General features: G+C 38.8%; 1 protein-coding gene across 2 annotated transcripts in view; it reads left to right on the top strand.

The window, feature by feature from the left end:
* The window catches only part of LOC104577807 (phosphoserine aminotransferase), a 41,308-nt gene that overhangs the window by 5,124 nt on the left and 11,902 nt on the right, over window positions 1-24,282 (top strand). The window contains exons 8-16 of one of the 2 annotated variants that reach the window (XM_088522073.1): window positions 3,579-3,693; window positions 4,264-4,281; window positions 5,161-5,296; window positions 6,978-7,023; window positions 7,932-8,075; window positions 11,472-11,549; window positions 13,174-13,340; window positions 14,713-14,866; window positions 23,789-23,849. In XM_088522073.1, coding sequence (XP_088378199.1) covers window positions 3,579-3,693; window positions 4,264-4,281; window positions 5,161-5,296; window positions 6,978-7,023; window positions 7,932-8,075; window positions 11,472-11,549; window positions 13,174-13,340; window positions 14,713-14,866; window positions 23,789-23,849 — 919 coding nt within the window. Of the gene's footprint in view, window positions 1-3,578; window positions 3,694-4,263; window positions 4,282-5,160; window positions 5,297-6,977; window positions 7,024-7,931; window positions 8,076-11,471; window positions 11,550-13,173; window positions 13,341-14,712; window positions 14,867-21,768; window positions 21,850-23,788; window positions 23,850-24,282 lie in introns of those variants that run through there. The other variant, XM_088522072.1, reaches the window with a different exon arrangement.

Genomic DNA, 24,282 nt, shown 5'->3' with positions numbered 1-24,282 from the left:
GTTACAGGGATTGTTTAAATCATATGGTTTAAATACTGAGTCTCTTGTTTCTAACTCTAAATTCTGTTACCAAAAGAGTTAGCAAGCGAGTACACTCATTTACTCTTGCTTTTTGACAGCTGCAACAATCTGGTTCCTGACCTTAATGCTGTTTTGCCTTTGAAAAGGCTTGAAAGTCAGAGCTGTGATTCTGTAGGGAGTAAGTTCTCAACTGAGAAATGTGTGTGTGGAATTCTTTTTGGATTAATACAGTTCCCTTCTTCAACCTCTTGAAGACCTTTTGGAGAAACTGAAATTGATTGTGAAAGAGTTCTTTTTTTCCTTGGCACATGGAGCACTTGCCAATTTTGCAGGGATTCCATGAAAATAGCATCTGCCTGGTGAAAATATAGCTCAAGTTGGATGGAAAGTTGAGCAATGAAAAAGAGGCAACTCCTTGGAGTATTTTCATATACTAAGAGTTCATTCAACTTAAGACTCTTGTTATATATTCCTCAAGGTAGTAGAGTATTACTGGAAATAGTAGTAGTCTTGCTTATCTGCTTAACAGTGTAAATCAAAAATGACTGACTACCATCTTATTAAGCTACCCTGCCTTTCTTTCAGAACAGAGAACATAGCAACCTTGATCCATGAATTTCCTAATCCATGTGGGTAGGCTGCTGTAAATAACACACTGCTTATCATGGGAACAGTGCAGGCACTCAGGATGGAATAATCCACTTGTTTAACAAGATGAATACAAGCAATTAGTATTGGAAGCTAAGATTCTTTTGAAATTGATACAATTATTTTATCCAAATTTTAGTATTTGTAGTTGGTTTTGAGTTTAGTTACAGAAGTCTGTATATTCTGAAGATCAAAACAATTAAATTTCTTTGGGGTGGTGTCTGAAGGTGTTCCATATTGACATAGAGCACTTTATTGCTTTCTTTCATGAGTAAAATGTAAGATGTATCAAAGATGCACAATTATTAAAAAAAAGCGTTGCTGGCCTTAGAAAAATATACGAAAAAATATTTTAAAAGTAATATATTTATACAAGTCCTAATGACCTGTTCAGCTGTTGTACATTATAGTACCTGAACTATAGTACTCTGAATGTAACTAAAACTTGCATTCTTGCTATTTTATAATGTTTTTTAGTGTTACACCAAAAAGTTCTGTTAACTCTCAGAATTTCCTTGAACTTTTATGGAGGATCCATTATGAACGACGTTTACAAATTTAAATAAGTGTTTTCTGTTTCTTCTAGTTTAAGCTTGTTAGAATAGCAAACAGTCAATTAACATCTGCACTGCTTCCTTTTGTCATCTGTGCGCTGCCTCTAAACCTGTGAGGTATTAAAAGGATGTGCTGGTCCATTTTTCTTAATGGAAAAAATGTGGGTATTTATTTCTGTCCTATTTAAGCTAGTAGGTTTATGCATTACTTCTACCCATGGTAGTTGCTAGAGATCTACATTTCCTATCAGTAGAAACTGAAGAACCTATCTAAAATGAAGAATCCCAAGTATAGTCTATGCATATAGATTTTATTTGCTTGACATAGGAGGTAAAATGTAATTTTTGTTTGCTTGAAAATGAAGCTTACTGGTGTGGCAGTAATCCAACTCATACCACATCTCACTGAGCCAACTGAAGAGCAGCATAGGTCATCATACCTAGTACTTCTTTTAATTCCAGCTGCCTTTAGTTTCAGCTTTTTTAACCTATCAAAGCTAACTATTAATTCTCAAAAGTAGAATTCATTTATAGGATGTAGAATTTATGTATATCAGAGTGGTGACAAATCCACATTCTGTACCATCTGAAAGACACTAAGCACCTGTTATTCTATGTTTTATTTAGGTAGGAAATGAGTTAAGGTATGTTAGGTAGGCTTTTGAATGGCCCCATAGTAAGTCATTGAATATACAGAAGGTTGTGGCTTGTTTATTTGTAGTGACCATTACTTGCTCACTTGATACTGCTCTTCTGTCCATTCTGCCTAAGAAATGATTCTTAGGCAGAATGGCTTATTTGCTTATAGCTACTTGCATATGGGTTGAATGTTCAAGTCTGCAAGTACGAGGTTCGCTACTATTTGATGCTGTTAATCATAGGAAACTTTCCAATAAATTTAAAATACTGCTATGGCAATTTAAAGGACTTCTATATGACGCTAACAGTATTGTGTAGGTCTAGAACAGTGGACTATAATTGTACACCTGATTAGGTGTGCTGGATGATAAGTTTGCACAGATTGTTGGAGAGACTGCATAGCCTGAAGGAAAAATCTACTGAAGGTGTCTACAGTACAGGATGTCCCTGTTGACCTGACTCACCTAAGACGGTGTTGAGAAATTAAAATATACTTATTATCCTTATACTTACATGCTGTATAACAGCAACAGATAACTAGACAAGATACCTGTTGCTGGGTTAACCCAGTATATCTGCTCTTTTATGTGGGTGGTAGAAAAAAAAAAAAAGATACTCTGGCCCTAAAGTTTACAGTTTAGTTTTATTCTTTACCTTTAAAGAATGTTTTTGTAGTTAAAAAATGACAAATACTTATTTTGAGAGCTGTATCGAGTTACAGAACCAGCAAAACCCATAAAAAAATTGGAGTCCGTATTTATCATAGGCAGGAAAAGTGTTTGTATAAGCTTGGACTAAAGTTGGTTGTTTAGAGCACAGTAACTGTGTACAGCTTAATCTTCCTCATGCGTTTTGTAAAGCCTGGTGGGAGTAACTTCATCATACTGTTCCTAATTCTCTGATGTGGGATTTAAAGCTGTCTGAAATGCTGGTGCATTAATCTCAACTGCATTTCAGTCTCTAACTCTGTTTATTGGCTTGTTTTAATGGACTTTCAACTAACCTTTTTTTGATACACGCTAAAATCTAAGTGAGAGTGTGACTTAAGAATGTCTACATGGAAGAATAATAGCATTTTTATTGAGAGAAAGGAAACCTTTAAGAAAAGAACTGTTACTGTAAGAAAATGAATTCTGAAGCACAGCAATTGCATTTGATTATCACTATCTTAATTTTACCTTGGATGCTTTTACTGTTTAAGAATGAATTTTCATTAGAGGCAATGAAAATTACACTGCTGTCTTTACTTTTAAAATTTATTTGTGATATAAAATCACATCAGGGCAGCTTTTATTGCTCTACAGAACTTTGGCCTGAGCTAGTCATTCCTAGCAATCCAGCTTTCTGTAGAGAACAAAAAGCAAGAGCCAGAGTTTCCTTTTTATAGGGTTCGTGCCATTTTTTGTTACTATAAAAGGAGAGACGTGTTTTGTGCAGAAGGAGGGAAGAAATTAGATGGGGTAGTTTAGTGGTGTTCTGGGAACACTTGCTGATAATGTAGCACTCAAACTTGTATTGAATTTTGCCTGGAATTGTGGCTTTGTGGGACTTCTGTTTTTTCTTAATTTTACAGATTGTCTGTTATTAGTATATTTGTATTATATTGTATATATTAGTATTAGTATATTTGACAAAGAAAGCTGATCTTAAATTAGTTACTGGTATTTCAGTAGATGCTCAAATAATGTCTTTCTTTTCTAAAAATATTACTCAAAGTCGCAGTACAGATGGCTGACCTCTCCATCTTCAAAGGATGCTTTGAAAACTAGACCAAAGAAAAGAACTATTGTCTTAGGAAGTGGTCGAAAAGGAAAAGCTACTATTCGTATTGGTAGTATGATCTTTATTTTCTCCAAGTATAGTAATTTTATTTATAAAACAATGCTTCAACATCAAACTTCCATTACAAAAATATACTATGTTTTTAAATGTTAGGTTTTGCAGAATACTTTTCCACTTCCAAGAAAATTGTTGATTCTTAATTCACAAATACTTCTTCTAGCATCAATGGTTTCAATAGCAAATGTGATCTTGTTTTCTGTTATTAAATATGTGGCTGAGGAAACTAGGATTTGCTGTAAAAAGTATGTTGAAGCATTGAGTATCCTTTTTCCAAGAACATCTTCCTCATAGCTGTTCACTTCTTCACTTTTATTTTTTATATTGCAACCTTTCTGTTGCAGACTGTCTTCTGTCAGAGCAAACAAGTATGGTTTTCTTACTGGTGTACAAAATGTTCTAAGATTTCTTCATTTAAGTGATCATAAATAGTATATTTAAAATAACAGAAGTATAATGATTATTTTAACTGGTGAATATAGGTAACTGTAATGCACTAAATTTTCAAAAAATTATTAAAGTCTCCCAATAATTCATCGGTTGTCTTTCATCTTTGCTTTAGTTATCTGGAAGCAGAGAGGTAAGCATAAATCAAATTGAAATCTGTTTGCACAATCAATTTGGGGTAATGGAAGAAAAGAAAATGTCTGATTTGTAGGTTTAAATAGAGAGAGTGGAGTTTGGAAATAAAAATCCCTATTTTATGTTAAGAGCAATCTGAAATATGAAATCCCATTATCATAGTTGTGCCTTCATACTCATTACTTGGTTTTATACTCTGAAAAACAGTAAAGTTTTCTGGGCTTTTTAGTTTTGAACTGAGTATAGTGAGCATCTGCTTTAAGTGTTCATCCTGAATCTACTTTGGCTATTACTTTTAGTAGTTTAAAAACAGCTACAAAAGACTGGACTGGTGAGTGTAATTTTTATTTATTTTTATTCTTAAGTGAGGATTTTTCTGGTGTTCTGTAGAATGAATCAATGTAAATACCAGCTTTGGCTTTCAAACATCTTGTGAAATACAGAACTGTTACTACGCTAAGGCCACTAGAGGGCAATTTGAAGCACATAAGCAGTCTTATTTCCTACATAGGATTCCTAGGCTCCCACTCTACACACCTGATTTAGGTATCTCAAATTAGTAGTTTGAATAAACTTCTTTAGCCTCAAAACTTTGCTTGTTTAAAAAAAAAAATCCCCAAAACAACATCAACAAAAACAAAACAAAAACAACACTTATTTAGACCAACCGGGTGTAAGTCAAACACATAAGCTTGTAATTGTGAGTGGGTAAACTGGCCACCCTCTGTCCTTCACGAAGCAAAATAAAAACTAGCTCTTGAGCAAAACCAGTTTGAAACAGATTTCCTACAGTTGCCTTCGTTACATAGGAGATCTTACAGTCATAGTTGACAGTTCGTAAGTATGTGCAAGTAACTGCTTCTCTTCTTTAATGCAGGATTAACATCTAAAAAGTCTGTGAGCCCTGGGAAAAGAAATTCATCTGTGAAAGATAGTTATTTGCCAAAACCACAACCACCAGGCACAAAAGGCTTCATTCCTTGGCGCACTGCAGAACGTGCAAAGAGATGCAGGTGAACATTTCATAGTGCAAGAGAAAATACTAAAGCATGATAATAGTGTGACAGAACAGAGTGTTATTTTTAAAAATATATAGTTAAATCATAAATAGATCATAAATATTTCTGTTTATATATTTATCTTTGGATGCTTTTAAGATAAAATATTACCTATTTGTTCTCTTGTTAACAATGGTGCATCACAATTGAAGCTTTTTAAATTTGTAGTCGCAGAAACACAGAATGATTGATTTTGGAAGGGACCTTTGGAGATCATCTAGTCTAAACTCCTTGCACAAGCAGGGTCACCTGGAGCATGTGGCACAGGATTGTGTCTGGATGAGTTTGGAAGATCTCCAGAGATGGAGACTCTACAACCTCTCTGGGCAGCATGCTGCAGTGCTGTCACCCTCACAAGCTGAAGTTTTTCCTCAATTTCAAATGGATTGTCCTGTGTTTCAGTTTGTCTGTTGCCTGTTTTCCTATCAGTGGCCACCACCGAAAAGGGTCTGAATCTATCCTCTTGACATCCTGCCTTATGATATTTGTATATTCTGATAAGACTTCTTGTCTGTTCTTCTCTTCTGCAGGCTGTACAGGCCGAGCTCTCCCAGCCTTTCTTCTTAAAGAGAGTTGTACCTGTTCCCTAATTATCTTCATAGCACCATATTGGACTCTGCAGTAATTCCATGTCTCTCTTGTACTGGGAAGCCCAGAACTGGACATGGTCCTCCAGATTTGGCTTCCCCAGGGCTGAGTGGAGGGAGAGAATCCATCTCACTCAGTCTGCTGGCAACACTCTTTCTAATGTATCCCAGGAGACTATTGGCCTTGGCCGCAAGGGCATATTGCTAGTTCATGGTCACCTTTTTGTCCACCTGGACCCCCAGGTCCTTCTCGACAGAGCTGCTTTCCAGCAGGTCACCCCCAGCTTGTTCTGGTCCCTGAGGTTATTTCTCCCTAGAGGCACTTGCCTCTATTGAACTACATGAAGTTCGTCTCTGCCCATCTCTCCAGGAGCCTGTACAGGTCCCTCTGATGGCAGCAGAGTCCTCTGGTGCATCAGCGGCTCCTACCTGTTTTTTATCACCCGTCAACTTTCTGAGGGTGCACTTCGTCCACTGATGAACAGAATTTCATAATAGCAGTTTATTGTAATACAATTTATCTAGCATTCATCTTGAAGTGTCTGGGTGGGAACCCCACTTCCAGCACACATATCTATGATCCTCTAAGTCCTGTGAAGTAAAACATTATGGCTTCTGAGTGTTAGAAGATTAACTTTTATAATCATGCTTTCCTTTGAGTAAGTTTGTAAAATCACTTTTTTTTCTAAACCATAGCCTCTATAAGAGGCCATATAAAATAAGTATTTAAACAAAACTAACCACTGCTCTATATATTTTTAAGCTTCTTCAAAAATCCTGAACGCCATATTCTGCTATTGACTTTAGCTGATAATGATTAACCAAATAAAATGTTTATTGAAGAGCTTAACATTAGCATCCAGGTGTTGTCTTAATTCTTGATTCTGTTAGTATTAGCAGAACAGAGTGAAGATGAAATGGATGTTTAAGGCATATAGTGAAGTGTGTGTTGTTTTCTTAGCTCTAATTGTTTTGCTTAGTCAAGAATATTCTATTTGAAAATTTTGTTTTTAGCAGTGATGACGTATTGTAGATTTTTTCTTTTTAAGGGGTGCTCCGGTGGATAGTACGCAAGAGTTACCAGTGAAGATTCAGGTACTGTCTCTCTCATACTGTTGAAAAAAATCATTTATTTAGTAGGTGGATGCCTAGAAAGGATGTAAATGTAGTGAACAGAAATTTTCCATCTAAAAGTTTAGAATTACATGATTGAGAAGTTAGTAATTGGAAGATATATTCAGAGTATGTTTCTCTCATGGAAGTATAAAGCAATAGTTTTACTTTGGCTTTTGGTTGGAATTTATATAATTCCCAGTCCTGTAGCTCTGTCTTTAGTTTCCCAGCCTTGTGAAGAATCTGGGGTTGAATTTGAGCATGGTCCTTCCAAAGACAGTATATAGAATTAACAGCTTATGAAAGGTTCTTTTCTTCCCCTTCTTCTCTTTCCACTTGTGCTTCTGTATTATATATTCGTACTTGAATCCTTTTGTGAATGCTTTTCATGAACCCAGCTGCTTTGACAAGAACTATTTCTTTTGTTTTTCCCTTCCAATCCCATCCCATCTCCTTCCACCCCACCAAACAAATGGAGAAAACAAAACAAATTGGAGAGTGTATTAGTGTGCTGATGATTTAAATTGACTCACAGAAGGGTCTGCTGGGTCCTGGTGCCAGGACAGTGAGGGAGGAACAGATAGTGCTGTGGTGGAGTAGAAGGATTCAGGAATAAACTTTTCCCTTTTGTTGGTGATAGTGAATTATTAAATCACTCTGACTGCCTTGTAATCACAGCTTTGGACAGAAAGCAGAACTTGCAAAGATGCTATCAGTGTTACACACCAATTTTGCCAACTTCTAAATCGCATAGCCATATATTGTATATAAAGTGTAAGGAACTCTGGGAAAAGTTTGCATTAAGTGAAGATTATGGTAGTACTTAGTCTTTGATTTTTTTGCGAAGTATGATGCTCAGGGGTGTGGTTTTTTTTTTCTAATGCCATTAGACAGATATTCCTGTGAAAGTGACAGTAGAAAGTGCTGCTACTTCTGAAACTGAAGAGACAGAAGAACTAGATGATATTATCCATCATCCTGTCTTGAAAAAATCTTTAGATAAAATTAATGTAACGAAGTATCAGCAATTACAGGTAAGAAGCCCATTTGTGCGTTAAACTTTACAAAGGTGAATGGTGTCACATGGGTATGTCTGCATGTGTGTTTTTATTTTGCTTTTCCAAAAAAAGTGGTTAATAACTGGTCATAGAAAAGGATTTCTTTTTAAATATTCTGCATTATGTCACATGGGCTTCCATTCAAAAAGATAATCAAATATGTACCAAATTTCCAAATTCTGAGTAGTTGAAATGAAAATATTTATGCAATGAGTATTTCATTGAAATTGGTCATATATAATGAAGAAAATCTTCACTTAAGGCATCTAACAGCAATATACGTAATTTAACTGTTCCTGTTTTGGACCATGTATCTCTTCATCAGTACTATCGTCTCTAAAATATGTTTATAAACAGACTTGGAATGAAATACTAAAATTATTTCAAAGAGCTGAAATGCCTTAGTGATTGTGTAAAACTACTGAGGTAATCTAACAGTATTATAAAATAACACCCTCAGACTTGGAAACTGGCCTGTTTCTGAAGTGTTAGAATGTGAAGTTTGTTTGGAGACTAGATAAGTTGATTAGATAAGTAGTTCTTAATTAGAGCTGCAGTTCTGCAGTTACTTTTGCTTTGGAGGTAATTGTTTGGCAGCGCTGATTGAATTGATTGTATTGCTGTAAATATTAGGATCATTCTGCTGTTTTTATATAAGGCAGGGTGGATTTAAAACGTGACATTGTTGCAGATTTATGCATAATTTGGAGAGTGTAGGATGGCTAAGAGTTGCCATGGAAGACAGGATGACTGTATGAATCCAAACAGTAAATAGCCATGTGCCTGTTTGCTGTCAGTGTTTTCTTTAGTCCTACCATTTTCCTCTCTAGACATCTTGTTCAGGCTGGTTTTCAAGGTTTTTTGTGTGCCTTGGATTTCAAGTTCTGGTGTAGCGTTGTTCTCTGTAGGTGTTTTAATGTTACTGCTTATGTGCAGCAAGTTGGCCTTGTGCTGTGTAATGGCTTCGGCCCTTTTGTCAAGAACAGCATTATATTGGGAATCAGTAATCTCTATTGCATTCATATTAAGTCCAAAAGTCTATGCAAGAAGTACTCTGCTTTCAGGAAACATTTGTTATTTTTATTCTTGATATTTCGAGTAGGGGAAATATGACCTTTGTGGTATGCTGCTGAGGCAGATAGAAACTGTTTTGTGTTTTGAAGAGGTTGTCATATCAACCTTTGTCAATGGAGTTGTAGTGTTGAGTCTAGTTAGCATTTTATTTCAGCTTAGTGAAATAAATCTGATGCTTTCTGTCTGTCTTTGGATTATCTGCACTTACATAAGAGTGATTGAAAGAAATGGTTGAATTTGGGCCCCTGAAGAAGAATATTACAAGTTTTAGGAGAATACTCCAAAATTGCTTCCAAATCTTCTGTCATTGTAAAGGATCAAATTTAGTGATGTAATTACATTAAGTACCTAATACTGGAGAGTTTTACTGTAATATTGCTTTGTGAATTTGAAAAACAAAGTATTGTTTTAGGCTGTGGATGTAAGTCTCCCTGGATTGGGAAGGCAAGCTTCCTAAAGGTTGTGAGTACTCTTTCTGGAGTACTCTACTGAGTGCAAACCACTGAAGGCTCAGATCTTCTAGCCTCCCTTCTAGCCTACCTCTATGTAGGTGTAGCTCCTCATAATGTATTTTAACTTTTTTTTTTTTTTTTTTTTTTCCTCTGCATGAGGATTGCAGCATTGGGTGAACTAGTGGACTTTTCAATATCAGGTCAAGGAACAAGGTTTACATATGTATTTGATTATAAGGCTAGTTGGTTCATCTTGCCAACATGGCAAAAATATTATTTTTCCAATTTATTTTTCAGCCCTTTTAATCATTTCAATTAGCTTATGTACTTGGGTGTGTTTTGGAACTGGAAGGCAAGTAGCAGAAGTGTAAAATACATATGTTGTAGTTCAGCAGTGACAAATATGTCTGTATGGGTAGAAGGCAGTTTTATTATTTCCCAAAATATTTTCTTAGAAATAACATTTTCCTGGAACTTTAACTTCTAGGAACCCTTTTACTTATGTGTTCAGGTAATAAAGGTGCTACTGTCACCTTTTAGTTCCAGGGTTAACTTGGCTGGTGCTAGTCTAGGGATCCTAGAAGCAGGCACCGTTGGGCAATAGAAACTTGCTCATAGTCAGCCATTCTGGTTGTCACTGATGGGCTGCATCTAGACTATTGTAGAACCTGCATCTTTTGAATTGTGCAGGTGTCTGTGTCTCATATCCTACTAGAGCTGTGAGGACTTCTTTTGCATTTACTGAAGGAATATTTTTGCTGTTTGCTCTTTTGTGCACTAATCTCCTCAGTTTGTTACTTGTATGAATTACAGTAGTATGCTATCCTGACTAAAATTTTGATGGTAAAGGAAGGTTTTTTAGTGCTGTTTGGATCTTTTTCCTCTGATTAGAAGTAGAGAGAGGGGAAAAAAAGTGTATATTTAGTCTTATATATATGTGCCTAGGTTGAAGGAATATTGACAGATCAGCTTTGTAATTTTAGCCATTTTTTCCCTTTTGAAGCAGAAGACATCATTAAGGTATTAAAAAAAAAATCCTATCTGTTCCTCCACTTCAGATAATATAATAAAGAAGATGCGTTATGTCACCGTGGTGATACGGAAAGACTTAATCACTTATCAAATCCTGTTCACTGAACTGGGTTCAACTGGAACACTGGTTACTGTTCACCGAAACCTAAAAATTTATCAGTTAAAAGGAAAAATAAAAATAGAAGTGAGAACATCTTATCTGTAAAAACTAGCATGTTTTGGTTTTTGGTCAAATAAAAACAAAGTTTCTTCTCAAGCTGTTTAACTCACTGTAAAACTTTCGGATCCTGAAACCTATTTCTTCCACCTAAAAGACTAACTGAAACAAGTGACAAGGTATTATGGTTTAGAAATGTTATATTCCTATTACTGCATTAAAAAATAAAATCCTAGGTGAAGGCTAAGTTCTAAAAATGTATATATGACTACTGTTGTATTTTACTTTTTTATGAGCTGAACATGATATTTTGACTGGGTAGTCATACTCAGTTTTAAAACAAGATTTAAAAGGGATGGGGGGGAAGAGGAGATAGAGTAATATACATTCCTGATAGTAATGTCAGACGTAAGAAAATTCGTGCTATAATATTACGTTAACACACTTGCAGTACAGTAATAGAAAAGTGGATTGCACTCACACTCGCTATTATATTAGTTTTCTTTTTTCATATTAGTAGATCCAAGTCATGTATTTTTGTGAAGATATGTTATTGCTTGAATTTCCATGGGTTATCTGTTAATTGCATATTGATTTCAAATGCGTATAATGTTGCACATGTGTATGATCTTGAGATTAATTTTTGTTTTATGATAGCTCGAACTGGAAGAATGCCTGCTAAAATTAAAGGAAGAAAGAAGAGCCAGAGTAAAGGCTGAGGAACGGATAATGGAGGTAATGATAGTTAAGTATTAATCATGTTTAGTTTTAAGGATGTGCAAATCAAACCACCCGTTTGTTTAATTATGACTAGCAATGGATAACCTCTAAACTGGTTGTTTCCAGAGCTTCAGTTCAAGGTCACCTGGATCACCTAGCAGTCTAAGGGCAATGATGAAATCTGCATTTAGTAATGTGTGTTTGTTTTCCTGGTTTCCTGCTGTTGGTCCTATTCCAAAGCTTTGGACTCCTCTCTTAGCTACTCTTTCTCACAGTGCTGTATTTGTTCAGTGTGTTAATTATAATGCAGGACATACTGACTTTTTTTCTGGACAAAGTGATTAATTCTGCTTGCATAGCAGTTGGATTGCTGTCAGACTTCTCCCACTTCTGTTACTGTTTGAGCAGTATGGTCATATAAAAGCTGTTTACTGTGAATGTTACTATGTTAGACTTATTCCTTTTTTCTTGACTTGGTATTGCTGAACTGAAGACACTCTTTTGAATCAAGACCAGTAAGCAAGCAGAATTACTTTTAACAGACTTCTGTTAAAGTAACTGTAAATGAGTAGATCTGGATTTTTAGATACGATTTGCAGCAGAATAAAAGTGGTGGTACCCTTTGAAACTTGAACAACGGATGGTTTCTCCTGTTGTTTCCTGCAGTACAAGGAGTACATATCTAAAAAGAGTATCCCAAATCCTTCTGCCTGGTCATCCTCTGTGAAGTGTACTAGTTGTCTCTGCTGGATTTGTGTTATCTAAAGACTTGGGTGCTTTTTAGTCTGAATGCCCCCTGCAGGAAATCTTTCTATGTCATGTTAGACTGGTTGGCCAATTACCTTGTGTAATGGGAAAGGATGAGCTAAACATCAGTGATTTCTCAGCCTGTCACTCTGTGATGCTAGTTTAACAACTAGGATGGATTGCATGGATCTGTAATTCTTCTGGTTCTGCTATAAAAGACAAAAAAGGAAAGCCCGTGGTATGATAGTGATTTCACAGCTGTAAACTTAAATGGACATCTAAGTTAATGCTTTACTTGAGCAAACTTTGTATATTCTTTCATTACTGTGCAGCTTTCAGAAGGTGATTATGATTTGATTCAGTGTGAAGAAAAAATGAAATCCCTTTCAACTTTTGTTTTGGGATGCACAGAGTAGGAGAGAGAGATGGTTATATGCATTAGCTCTGAAATTTTGGGCTAAGCATAAGGGGAACACTGGCCTGCATAAACGCTTTTTTTTTTTTTTTCATAGGAGCAGCAAGTACTTTGGTCTTAGTGTCATGTGTCGTATAGTGCAGTGTCATAAGTGCAGAATAGCATTGCTTGAAAGATAACTTTTTGCTTACACTTACTCTGCAGCATTATGTTCATGCTAAAGACTGAGTGTTGAACCAAACTGAGTTTTGACTTCCTTCAGTGAATTCACTACAGTAGCACAGAACACTAGGAGTGGATAAGCAAACCAGCAGAGATCTGTGTAACAATAGTCTGAGTATTTCTGATACAGGAAACTGTAGGCAAATTGTGTTGGGTATTTCTCTTTACACTATTGCATGCAAGCCTGCAAAGGTCTCTCTCTCTTTAAGTGAAGATGATCTTTATCTTTAATCTTTTTGTTTGTTTGTTTTGTAGCTGGAAGTTGAAAATGCAAGATTGAGGAACCTGAACACCTCCCTGTCTGAGGTTCTTCATGCACAGTCAGCAACCAATATGATTTTGGAAGATGAAGGTGTTCTAGGCAGCATTGAGAATTCTTTCCAAAAGTTTCATGCCTTTTTAGACCTCCTTAAAGATGCGGGGTGGGTACTTGTTTTATTATATGGATTTTGCCTTTTCTGCTGATAACCTTTTTACAAAATTATCTGCAGTATGGTATGTGCTCTATCTCCAAATTAATACCTTCCCATAACTGTAGGCTACAAATGAAGGGAAAAAAAATAGCTTATCTTCTTGCTGTTTATTTTTTTTCCTCAGTGAAAAAGCATACTCAAGCACGTTCAAACTGAATTTATATATTTGCCAGTGGGAGAGATTTCCAAGGAGACCTCTCCTTAAAAGAAAAGAAAGCCTTTATTAAAATATCTCTTTTCAGTCTTTTTATTGGATCAAGTGTGGTTCTTAGTGTTCCTTTTTTAAGAAAGGCTCACTGGAGCTGCTTTCATAAGATGTGCACCTTCTTTCCTTCCTTCCACAGCTCCTTTGGAGTAATTGAAGCATACAAAGCTAGCTGGGGTAAATCTGGCCTCTCTACTGATGTTCTAGATAACTCATATTTTGAAATCCTCTAGAGCCCTGTGTGTTTTATTTATTCACTTTTTCATGCTTCCTCATCCTCCTCCCACCAGCTGTAGTAAAATAATGTAGAATTCACCCAGAGGAAGCATCCTAATTCCATGCAAATCAATTGGTATAGTTACCCTTGCTTTCACGATGAATTCCAAGCTTTGAAGGAAGGGAAGAATAGTCTTTCACTACATCAAGAACATCTTTTTTCAGATGGGTCCTGCGTCTATTCATGACAATAGGAGTCTGCTCTGAAAGCTAGATAATTGCAATTACAAAAATTGATCGTCTCAGTAAGCTTCTGTATAATGTAATGCCAATTGGTGGCTGTGATTTTTTTTTGTTCCTATTGGACCTTAGACCAACAAATCCCGAGTGGCATGTTTGGCTAACTGCTAAGCTGCTAAGTGAAACAGCATGTCTGTATTTGTGAAGCATGTAATTGGATTTGGCTTCTAGAGACAATGCCAGAAATGTGGAGATGTGCACCAATCTTCTGCTTGAGTGATAGAGCTTTATTCTTTTTTTTGCCTGAAAGGGAGTCCTCTTGCCAGAACTTTGCTATGAGATCAATACTAACTAGAATACAGTGACACTGACTGAAGACTGATGATTTTGAACCTGCAGGCTAATTTGGGCAGAAGTTGCTGAACTGCATGAGCATTTTTATTTTTATTTTTATTTTTATTTTTATTTTTATTTTTATTTTTATTTTTATTTTTATTTTTATTTTTATTTTTATTTGTTTTGGGCTTCATGAAAATAATAAGAAAAAGTTATAAGAAGGAAAATAAAGCTTTGGATTTTTTCTTTTTTTCTTCTTTTATTGAATGTCTAGGTCTCTTGCATGTTCTTTGTGTCATTTTCTCCTAAACCTTTGTTTTACAGACTTGGACAACTTGCTGCATTAGCTGGGATAGAGCAGTCAGATTTTGGTCTATTGGGCCATCCACAAATGAATTCTACTCTTACTAAACCTGTTAAGATGCAAAAGGAGAAATCATTTGAAGAAGAAAGACAAGAACATACCCAGAATAGTAAAGTGAGTTGATAGAGGGAAAGCAAGTGGCAGTGTTGATGTTATTTAACATACTCTTTGTTACCACCTTCTGACTGAAAGTCGTGATTAGCCAATGAACTATGAAATTACCATCGTTTTGCTCTGCTTATGTGTGCATGAGTGTATTTAAACAGACTGTAGTAATGAGAATCATTATGAGAATCATTATGGTTGGAAGAAACCTTCAAGATTATCAAGTCCAGCCATAAGCCCCTCACCACACTGCCTGCTAAACCGTGTCTGTAAGTGCCTCATCTACACGTTTCTTGGACACTGCCAGGGACAGTCACTCCACCACTTCCCTGGGCAGTCCGTCCCAAGGTTTCACCACTCTCCATGTAGAAATTCCTTCTAATGTCTGACCTGAACCTCCCCTGACACAACTTGAGGCAATTTCCCCTTGTTCTATCTGTAGATATTCTGGAGAAGAGACTGACCCCTGCCTCACTACAGCCTCCTTTGAGGTAGTTGTACAGAGCAATAAGGTCTCCCCTGAGCCTCCTCTTTTCCACACCAAATATATCCCCAGCTCCCTCAGCTGCTTCTCCTAAGGTCTGTGCTCCAGCCCCTTCAGCAGTCTTGTTGCCCTTCTCTGGACACACTCAGTATTAATGCAGATCTCTTAATTGATCGCTCTTTGAAGCAGAAGCACATACTATTTTGGAATGTGCTTTAAAAGTGGTGGTAATGCAGTTTATTACTCTGAAACTTGAAATTCCCATACAGGTATGCATCAGCTGAATAATAATTATATTTTTTTAGGCACTTAAAAGATGTATAGTGCGTTTCAATATCTTCAAAAATTTGATAGCAGAGGGTAATATTAATGCCTTTTCAAATGCTGGAATTTTTTTTCTGTAATGTCAATGTCATATTTGGTCTTACCATTCAGATTTCTAGGCAGGATACACCTTGAATTTCAGGCAGCAGCGATTTGTAATACTAGCAACATAACATGTTACCTTCTACTGTGAAGGTAATGAGCAGAAAAACTGTTGGATTTTTCCAAGACAGGTGTTAAAGTTCCCTTTCTTAATAGTGTGAGGGATAGCAGACTTATGTTCTCAAGGTGATGAAAAATTAAGATATTGGCAGCCAATTGTCCAAATAGGATAAAATCAAGCTAAGAATCACTCTGCATTCCAAAATGTTTCTAATATTGATTTTTCCCCTACTAAGTGTTCCAATTTCTTCAAGAACACAGTGAGCTTCTAAAGCACGATGGTGAAAAGTAGTTTGTTTTTAATGGTGTAGAAAGCAAGCTGCAGTGCTGTAATTTGACATATTGCAAGTTTTGAATAATTCAGAAGGCTAAATGTAGTTGTGCTTTGGCTGCTTTGATGTAACTGATTTTTCTCTGTGTGTCTACTATGTGCTATTAGCATCCTGACAGCCTTCTGAAATTTGCTGACTTGGGTAACAAAGTTTGATCTCTGCTATCTTTGAATCCTGCATAGTTTCTTTTAGTTTACAGGATTAGCATGTAATAGCTGGAATATTGTGGGTTTTTGTGTGTGTGTGTGTGTGTGTGTATGTGTGTTTTTTATTGTTGTTTGACTGTTTTTCCTGGTTGCATGAATGCCTTAACTAGATTTTTTTTTCTCTCTCTCTCTCTAGAATGGAGGTAGAGACATTCAGGTTTCTCCTTCTGGAACTGTTCTTCAGTCCCAGATAGTGAATAATGCCTTCTCAGCATCCAGAGAAATACAAGACTTTCAGCTTGTTATGCAACCACAGCCAGACTTATGGAAAGAAAATGAATCGCAAACAACTAGCCAAAATAAGGAGGATAACACCCAAAATAGCAGCCCAACCTTCTCTGAGAGGCGAGTCAAACAAAATGAACATACAAAAGGACATCACTCAGCTAGGCAATCATCTGCTAGTCTGCATTCATTTTCTGCTTCCAGTGTGACTATGAAAAGTAATGGTAGCAAAAAATCCAGTTGTAATTCTGGTGAAAAAAGTAGAAGTTCTTCTTCAAAGAAATACATCCCTAGGGCAAATGAAACTGCAATGGGAAGCACAGTAGCAAGGGGAGACCAAGGTAGACTGCAGGCAGTGGACCTCTCTAGAACTGATACGGTAGGATCTGGCTCTGAAATACAAGAGAGTATTCATTCTGTGAGCAGCACTTGAAGTGGTTCTGAAATGTTTAGACTGTTCTTTATGCTCGCAAGATTAAAAATAAATGTTGGATGCCTTAGCATAGTTTTTTGTGAAGAAATGTAGACTTGGAAGAAATCTAAAAAATTCTTCCATTCTAGTTTGTGTTTGTATCCTGTTCCTATCATTTGTCACTGGATTTTTTTTTTGAAACAGAGAGGAGTGAGGTACTAGTAGTACCCTTCTGTTTGTACTCTATGCAAAGGATCGCTGTAGTATGAATTTTACTGTGTATCACAGATTTCACTATAAAGTTTTTTGCTAATAAAATTAATTTGAATACAAAGTATGGTTTGTATTTCCAGTGTGTTGCAGTAGAAGTGAAACGGTGGTTTTAAGGCTCTGTTGGTTTTGCCCAGGCAGCTGGCTTGCGCTTTCTGAACTATGATATAAAGAAGCATAGATCTTGATCTGGATTTGTCAAATGTGTCGCAGGAAAGCCAGTTGGTTTGCACCAGGAATAATAAAAAAGGTGAACTTAAATCTGAACTTGGGACAGGGGGAGAGGAAGGAAAGCAGCATCTTCCTTTGTATTTTGTTTTTCTTACACTTGCTAACTGTCATGAGGCATTTATGGGAATGTGTCCAGAATAATTACAGCACCCATATAATTAGTGATTAAAGTTAGTGAATGAGACTAACAAATAATGGGAGTTCTGTTGTAAATTGAAGTTGCCAGTCTTGAGTTTGGGGAGTAGAATGAAACATTCTTTTCTTGAAAATAATTATAAATGCATAAAATCCTGTTCACAGGTAGTGATAAAAAGGTACTTGTTTTTCAATTGGTTCTGACTAAATGCTTTTCTTAGTAAAACAATTTTCACAGTATCAGCTGAGATTTTTGAATGGTTATAACTTTAATTTGCGATGTGGAATGTTTTTCCACATCATTGACAAAGTGTATTTCATTTGGAGAGTTAAGACATAGGGCAGGGAGTAATGGATAATAGATTTGACGTAGTGGAATTAGGCAAGGTGATTTCAGTTGAACTATCAAAAAAAAAAAATTACTGTGTAACTTGACTTTTTATTTCGTCACCACTAGTTAGAGTTCTGGAACACAAAAGATCTGTAGAAATTCCTGCCTCCAGTTATTTGATATCCATGGAGAGGTTTGTGAATCCTGAAATGGAAGCTTTCTACTGAGCAAATAGCATGATATAACCTTGGCTACTGCATTATTGCAAAAGTAATTGCACAATGAAAGTATGTTATTTATATAGACTTTGTCACTTCAGAAAAAAATAGCAGATATTTTATTAATTCCTTTGCCTTTTAGACGTTCTCCCAACCATTTGGTATAGGTTCTAGACTGAGGTCTCAGTCTTGTTACTTTGACATCATATAATTGTCATGATTCTTCATTTCTACGAATCAATTATGGAAGATAGTTGATTCAGCCACAAAATGTAATATATACATACTTTAAAGCTAACACCCCGTGAGGTGATGGGTGAAATTAGTTTCAAGTGCTCGCATCTGAGGAGTTAACAGTTGCCAATGTTATTGTTCCCTAAAAATGCTTAAAACAATTTTTAAAAGTTCATGTATTTTATGTCTATAAAGAGGTACATAAATGCCTTCTAGCTTAAATATACTGTTTGCTTTTAAAACTTAACATGTGTCAAAGATCATCTCAAAGCAAGGCCAAACATTGTATCATATAGATGAACACATTTTTTTTCAATGTGTTTAAGTAAGAAAAACAGAACAAAAAAAAACATCAAAGGTATCTTGTAACCTCATCTCATCAGAGGTAAGGCTATGTAGCTCTCTTCTGTGAGAATTGCTACATGCCTGTAGCACAGGCATGTACAGTTGAATGCTGGAACTTTTGGTCTGCAGAGATAACTTGCAAGACATCTGGGAGGTAAGTAATTCAAGGCTAACATGAATATTGCAGAAGTTGCAAAGTTTTTATTAACATAAATTTTAGAAAACTGCTTTTCATTAAATAGAAACAAAATTTCATAAATTTGACAAATAATATGTCAAAGTATACATTTTTGCATATATATACATGTTAAGTGGCTATGAATTCAGTTTGCGAGTTGGAGTATTGAGAGAATGTTTCCATCTCTTGCTAGTAGTTAATATTTGACGTATTTGTCTGTGTTCTTGTTTGACATAAAAGCCTGAAATCAATAGATCAGCTATTGGCTAGAGACCATATTACTATTTACTTAGAGAACCTCAGCATTTTCACCTCCTCATATGGGCTTCTCAGAAATTATTTTGCATTGTTCCTATTTGCAATGTTTGGAGCCCAGTCTCTAGTGGAGGAAAAAGTGCCTGGATGACCCGTGTTGCCTTTTTAAGGCTTTTCAGAATTCGCCACGCCAGACCACGCAGCGGGGCTGGGGCTCGCGCGCGCTGCCAGGCTGCTGGGTAGGTGTCATTGTTTGTCCTTTCGCAGTGACGTCAGGCTGACCAGTACTGCCGAGGCAGGGCTCGTACGCGGGCTCTCTTCTTGAGAGAGCTGGCTCTCGTCCAGCAACCATCCATGGAAGCCTTTCTGCCCAGATCTTCTCATGTCACCATGAACCCAATAAAAGTTTGTGGAAAACTTTGGAACATAATAAAACATTACGCTTGATCTGAACTTTCTTTTTGTTTGTTTCTGACTTTTTTTATGCCATAATCAATAGAGCTCTCACTAGTTTTAAGTTTGCATTAATTATGCAAATTCAAATTTTCTGCTGGCAATTGTAGCACTGTTACGTCTTGGAAGCCAGAAGCACCTCTGTTACGGTCTCAAAAGCTTTGTATTTTATATGAGGTGTTTATATGTAGTAATGAAGTTTCTAAATTGTAATTATTGATAGCAAATAATGAAAAGACTTGCTGTATCTCAGTTTAATAGAAACAAACTGATTAGACCCTTTCTGCTACTTTTCATTCCTCTCTCCAAATGCAGAAACAGAATCATCCCTTTCATAGGTATATTTTTACGTTGAAGCAACTTTCTGGCACAAACATCTTTGTCAATTTTCTTTACCTCTCACCAGTGCACCATGTGACATCAGTTTTCTGGAGCGCTGGTGGCAAGTCCCGCAGCCTCTGATCTCATGGGAGCTGCTATTTTTTATCCATTAGCTGGGGATGTGACTCTACAATGCCTGGTCTTTGCTTCTTGAGTTATGGACTGCTACCTGCTTCAGCTTGTGTACTTTGTGTTCTTGCATTTTGGTTCTTTGTGCTGAAAACAGAATCCCAAACTTGCAGGGTTGGTTGTAATTGTGTGCCAGGCTCTTTGGCTTCAAGACTGATCCTGCTTGATGTTAAAGTGCTTCCTGTGTTACGGGGTAAGTTACTGACCCAAACCTGCCACCTAAACCACTAGACCTTTCTCATGGAGGCCACAATTTCCCCAGCATCTCCTAGTTCAAGGCTGACTCTCCAGACTCTAAAGAGAAAAGTCCCCAGAGAGAGCCCATTTCCCCCTGGCCTCTTTCAGCCTCACCCCCTAGCGAGGTGATCATTGCTGCAGTGTCCCTGTCATGGCGCTGTGGAGCATTGCATTTAGGTGGTTCATTTAGTCAAGACTGATTTTAATACTTCACTGTAGCTGTTCTGGTGGCTAGGTGCTCTAAAAGGGACCTGATGTTTTGAAGGAACAAATGCTGATTTTGTCATGTCCTGAAGGTTGTTGTAGATCTTCAAGAACAAAGGAGGGTTCTTGTGGCTGGAGGTGAAAGTTTAAGCCATATCTATAACTGAAAAAGCAGGCTCTGCTTTTAAAAACACTTTATTAAAATTTTGTTTTGTTTTTGAATAATTTGGTTTCTGTGAGTTGCAAATGTATTAGCACAGTTGATTTCTCCCTCTATCCTGCAAAGCGTCTTAAAACCCAGATTTTCAGAGCACAATTGGCTTCTTTGGCATGTCCAGCTCTCAAGGGCCTTGGCAGGACATGACTGTGAGGGACAAGTATTTCCTTAGCTAAGAAATATGTAATGAGAAATTATGTCTCTCATAAATGTTGGTATTCAGAAAATAGGGGACATTCATGTGTTCATATTTAAAAAAAAAATGAAGTTTTGTATGTTTTGTGTCTGTGCTTCAGAGTGGTGGGGTGCATCAGGCTTATGGGCCGGCTGCCTGTGACAGCCACGACCTTCGTCCAAGGCCGGGGTACGCGACGGGGCTCCCCGCGCTCCCAGCCACACGGAAGGGCTCGCTTTGTCGCAGCTGGTTTGACGCCGCTTCCTTTAAGCCCGCTCTGGAGCGGGAACGAGGTGCGTCGAAGGCTCCGCCGGCCGCGCTCCGGCCGCCCTCGTGCCCGGGCCCCGGCGCGCGCTGCGGGAGGAGGAGGGCGCAGCGACGGGGGCGGCGGGCCCGGCCTCCCGTGCGGGCCCGGCCCCCGTGCGGGCCCCGCCCCCGCGCCGCCCCCGCCGCCCCTCGGGCCCCTAGTCAGCGCGCGGGGGAGGGGCGCGCCGGGGGCGTGCGCGGGGCCGGCCTTCGCGCTGCCGCCCCCCGTGCCGCTGCGCCAATGGGCGCCCGGGGCGCTGCCGGCGCGGCCAATGGGCGGCGGCGGGGCGGCAAACGGCCCCGCCCCCCACGCGGCGCGGGCGCCGTGGGCGGGCGGGCGGGCGGGCGGCGGCGGCGGCGGTTTAAGAGCGGCGGGGGCTGGGGGCGCGAGCGGCGGCGGCTCGGCTCGGCTCGGCTCGGCTCGGCTCGGCTCGGCTCGGCTCGGCACGGCACGGCACGGCACGGCACGGCACGGCACGGCAGCCAGCATGGAGTGCGGACGGCAGGTGGCCAACTTCGGGGCCGGGCCGGCAAAGCTGCCGCGCTCCGTGAGTAGGGGCCGGGGCGGCGGGGGCTTCTTCTTTTTATTTTATTTTATTTTTATTTATTTTTATTTACCGTTATTGCATATTTTTAGATTTCGTTTCTCCTTTTTTTTTTCTTTTTTTTTCTTTTTTTGACCTTCCCCCCCGCAGTGTGTTTTCGAGGTTTTATCCGCAGGGTGTTTTTCTCCTTCCCGTGCTGCCACAGCTGGGGCATGGATGGAAAGCGAGTTTTTTGTAGATGAGGGGTCAAACGCAGCTGACCAAAAAGAAAATGAAGAATCAAACAAAAAATGAGATAATTCAACCAGGGGTCTTTATATAAGCAAAAGTAATGAGCATAGTATAGGCTCAACCCTCTGGAAAGTTGCATCAGCAAGCACAGATTATCCAGATGCATATGGAGAGGGGGTGGCTTGTGCTGAATTTCAAGTGCTGGGCTTTGCGCTCAGGAATTGCATGTGATGGGATTTTTTTCTTCTTCTTGTATCCCATAAATCCTTAATGCATTTCTGTTTCTGTAACAAACCAAATTTGCTCTAGAGCAGCCTCTCTCTTCTCCCCCCGCCGTCCTCCCCGCCGAAATGCTCTTTACAGATACTCTACAAACCGTGGCTCTGCATTGCAAAGCCCTGGGCTGACAGCAGATCCCTCTGTAAATGCTGCAGCCTCTGGCTCTTCAGCAGAGATTGCTGAGGGCTGCCTCAGTCCTGGGGTCCTGCGGGGAGCACAGATGAACCCTCATCGTTTCTCTTGGTTTTCTCCTGGTTTTTGAAAACGCAGCCTTCTACCTTGACTTGACTGCAGGGTGATGCTGCCTGTGAAACGAAGCAAAGAGGTGGGCAGTGACCGCCTCTCTGTTATAAGGCACGTTGTCAGAGTGCTGTTGGTGTTCATGTATATGAGACAAATAGGCATTTCTTAAATCACTCTTCTTTTGGTTCAAGTTTTTGGATAAAACCCTATTTCATTAGCAGCACTCTTTATCAAGTGTTTCGGGGAGCCCTTTACCCGGGCCTGCGTGTCCCGTTTGGTTTATTTTCCCTCCTCTGCCATGAACTCACTTGCAGGAGCCTCGCGGCCGCCCCGGCCGCGCCGCGGCTGCAGGTGCCCCCAGCCCCGGAGCAGCGCGCTCGCCCCGCGGCCCTCCTGGCCGGCCCTTGGGGCACATCCCGGGAACCGCGCGCACAGCTTTCGTGGGGGGCAGTTCTCCAGTGTTTCTCCATCTCTTCCCGCCCTCTTTCAGAGGGACTGTGAATGTTCTGGGGTTTACAGAAAGCCCGAGCAGCAGGTCCGATGCTTAGAGCCTAACTCCGCTCCGTTGGCAGTGACAGTAATGAAAGAAGAAAGAACAATGAAAGGCTGACAGCAAGTCAGCGACAAGGGCGTTCTGGAGTGACTTGTGCTTTATAATGGCCTCTTTTTCCCCCCTCCCCATATTTCAGTAGCATAAATACAGAAGGTGTATATTTTGAAAGTGCGGAACCTTGCTTTCTGAGATCAGGCCTTATCCTATTGTGATGGTTTAAGGCACACAATTCCATACACTTATTTTTGATGTTTCCCCCAATGCTTCAGTTATCCGGCTTCACATGTAAAAGAACATATGGGAGGGGGGGGAAAGCAGTAGCAATCCTGGGTAGAGAAAACCCTGGGTAGCTGTGCAACATTATTAAGTCTTGTGTAAAAGGTGAGAAGTGCCAGATAGTGACTTGAAATACAGACTTTCCCAAAGCACATGACTTAATTGCACCATCTCGTGCGAAGTCTTCAGCTACTACATACAGTAAAATTACATTGGTGGCTGGTAATTGTCTTGTGTCTCATAATCTAATTTGAAAAGTGTCAGGCAAATACAGTACGGAGCAGGCAGACGCACGATGCATCACTGGTTATGGGTAGTAGAAAATCTCCTTATTCTGTTTATTGTTTTTATTTTTGTTAGGTGTTACTAGAAGCGCAGAAAGAACTGGTGGACTACAAAGGACTTGGTATTAGTGTTCTTGGTAAGACTTTAAAATAATTCTGCATATGTTTCAGGAGGTAGACGTCTAATAGAATAGTTTAATAAGAGCTTTTGGGCTCGCTATTTCAGCTGAGTTCTTACCCTTCCTTTTGTAAACCCTTGGTATACCATGGTAGCATGTATGCCCAGAGGATAATCTTTAATACTGCAGTTCTTCCTGTGCTAACCACTCATCAAGAGACCATTAACATAACCATCAACATCACCATTAACATAGACAAGCGTCTAGTGATCCAGCAGAAGATAAGTAATCAAAACTAATGCGTTAGTACTTCTGGATCTTGAGAAAGGCAGCACTTTTTTATGTGTGTGAGCATACAGATGCATGATTTTATCTTGGATTGTAAACTTTTCTAGCTCAGCAAGGAGGGGAGGCATCTGAAGCACAGCATCCTTCCCATGAGGAAGGAAAC

This window comes from Tinamus guttatus, unplaced genomic scaffold (genome assembly GCF_059628265.1).
Source record: "Tinamus guttatus ecotype Peru unplaced genomic scaffold, ASM5962826v1 Tinamus_guttatus_pri_ptg000146l, whole genome shotgun sequence".
NCBI lineage: Eukaryota > Metazoa > Chordata > Aves > Tinamiformes > Tinamidae > Tinamus > Tinamus guttatus.
This window is presented reverse-complemented; position numbering and strand designations above follow the sequence as displayed.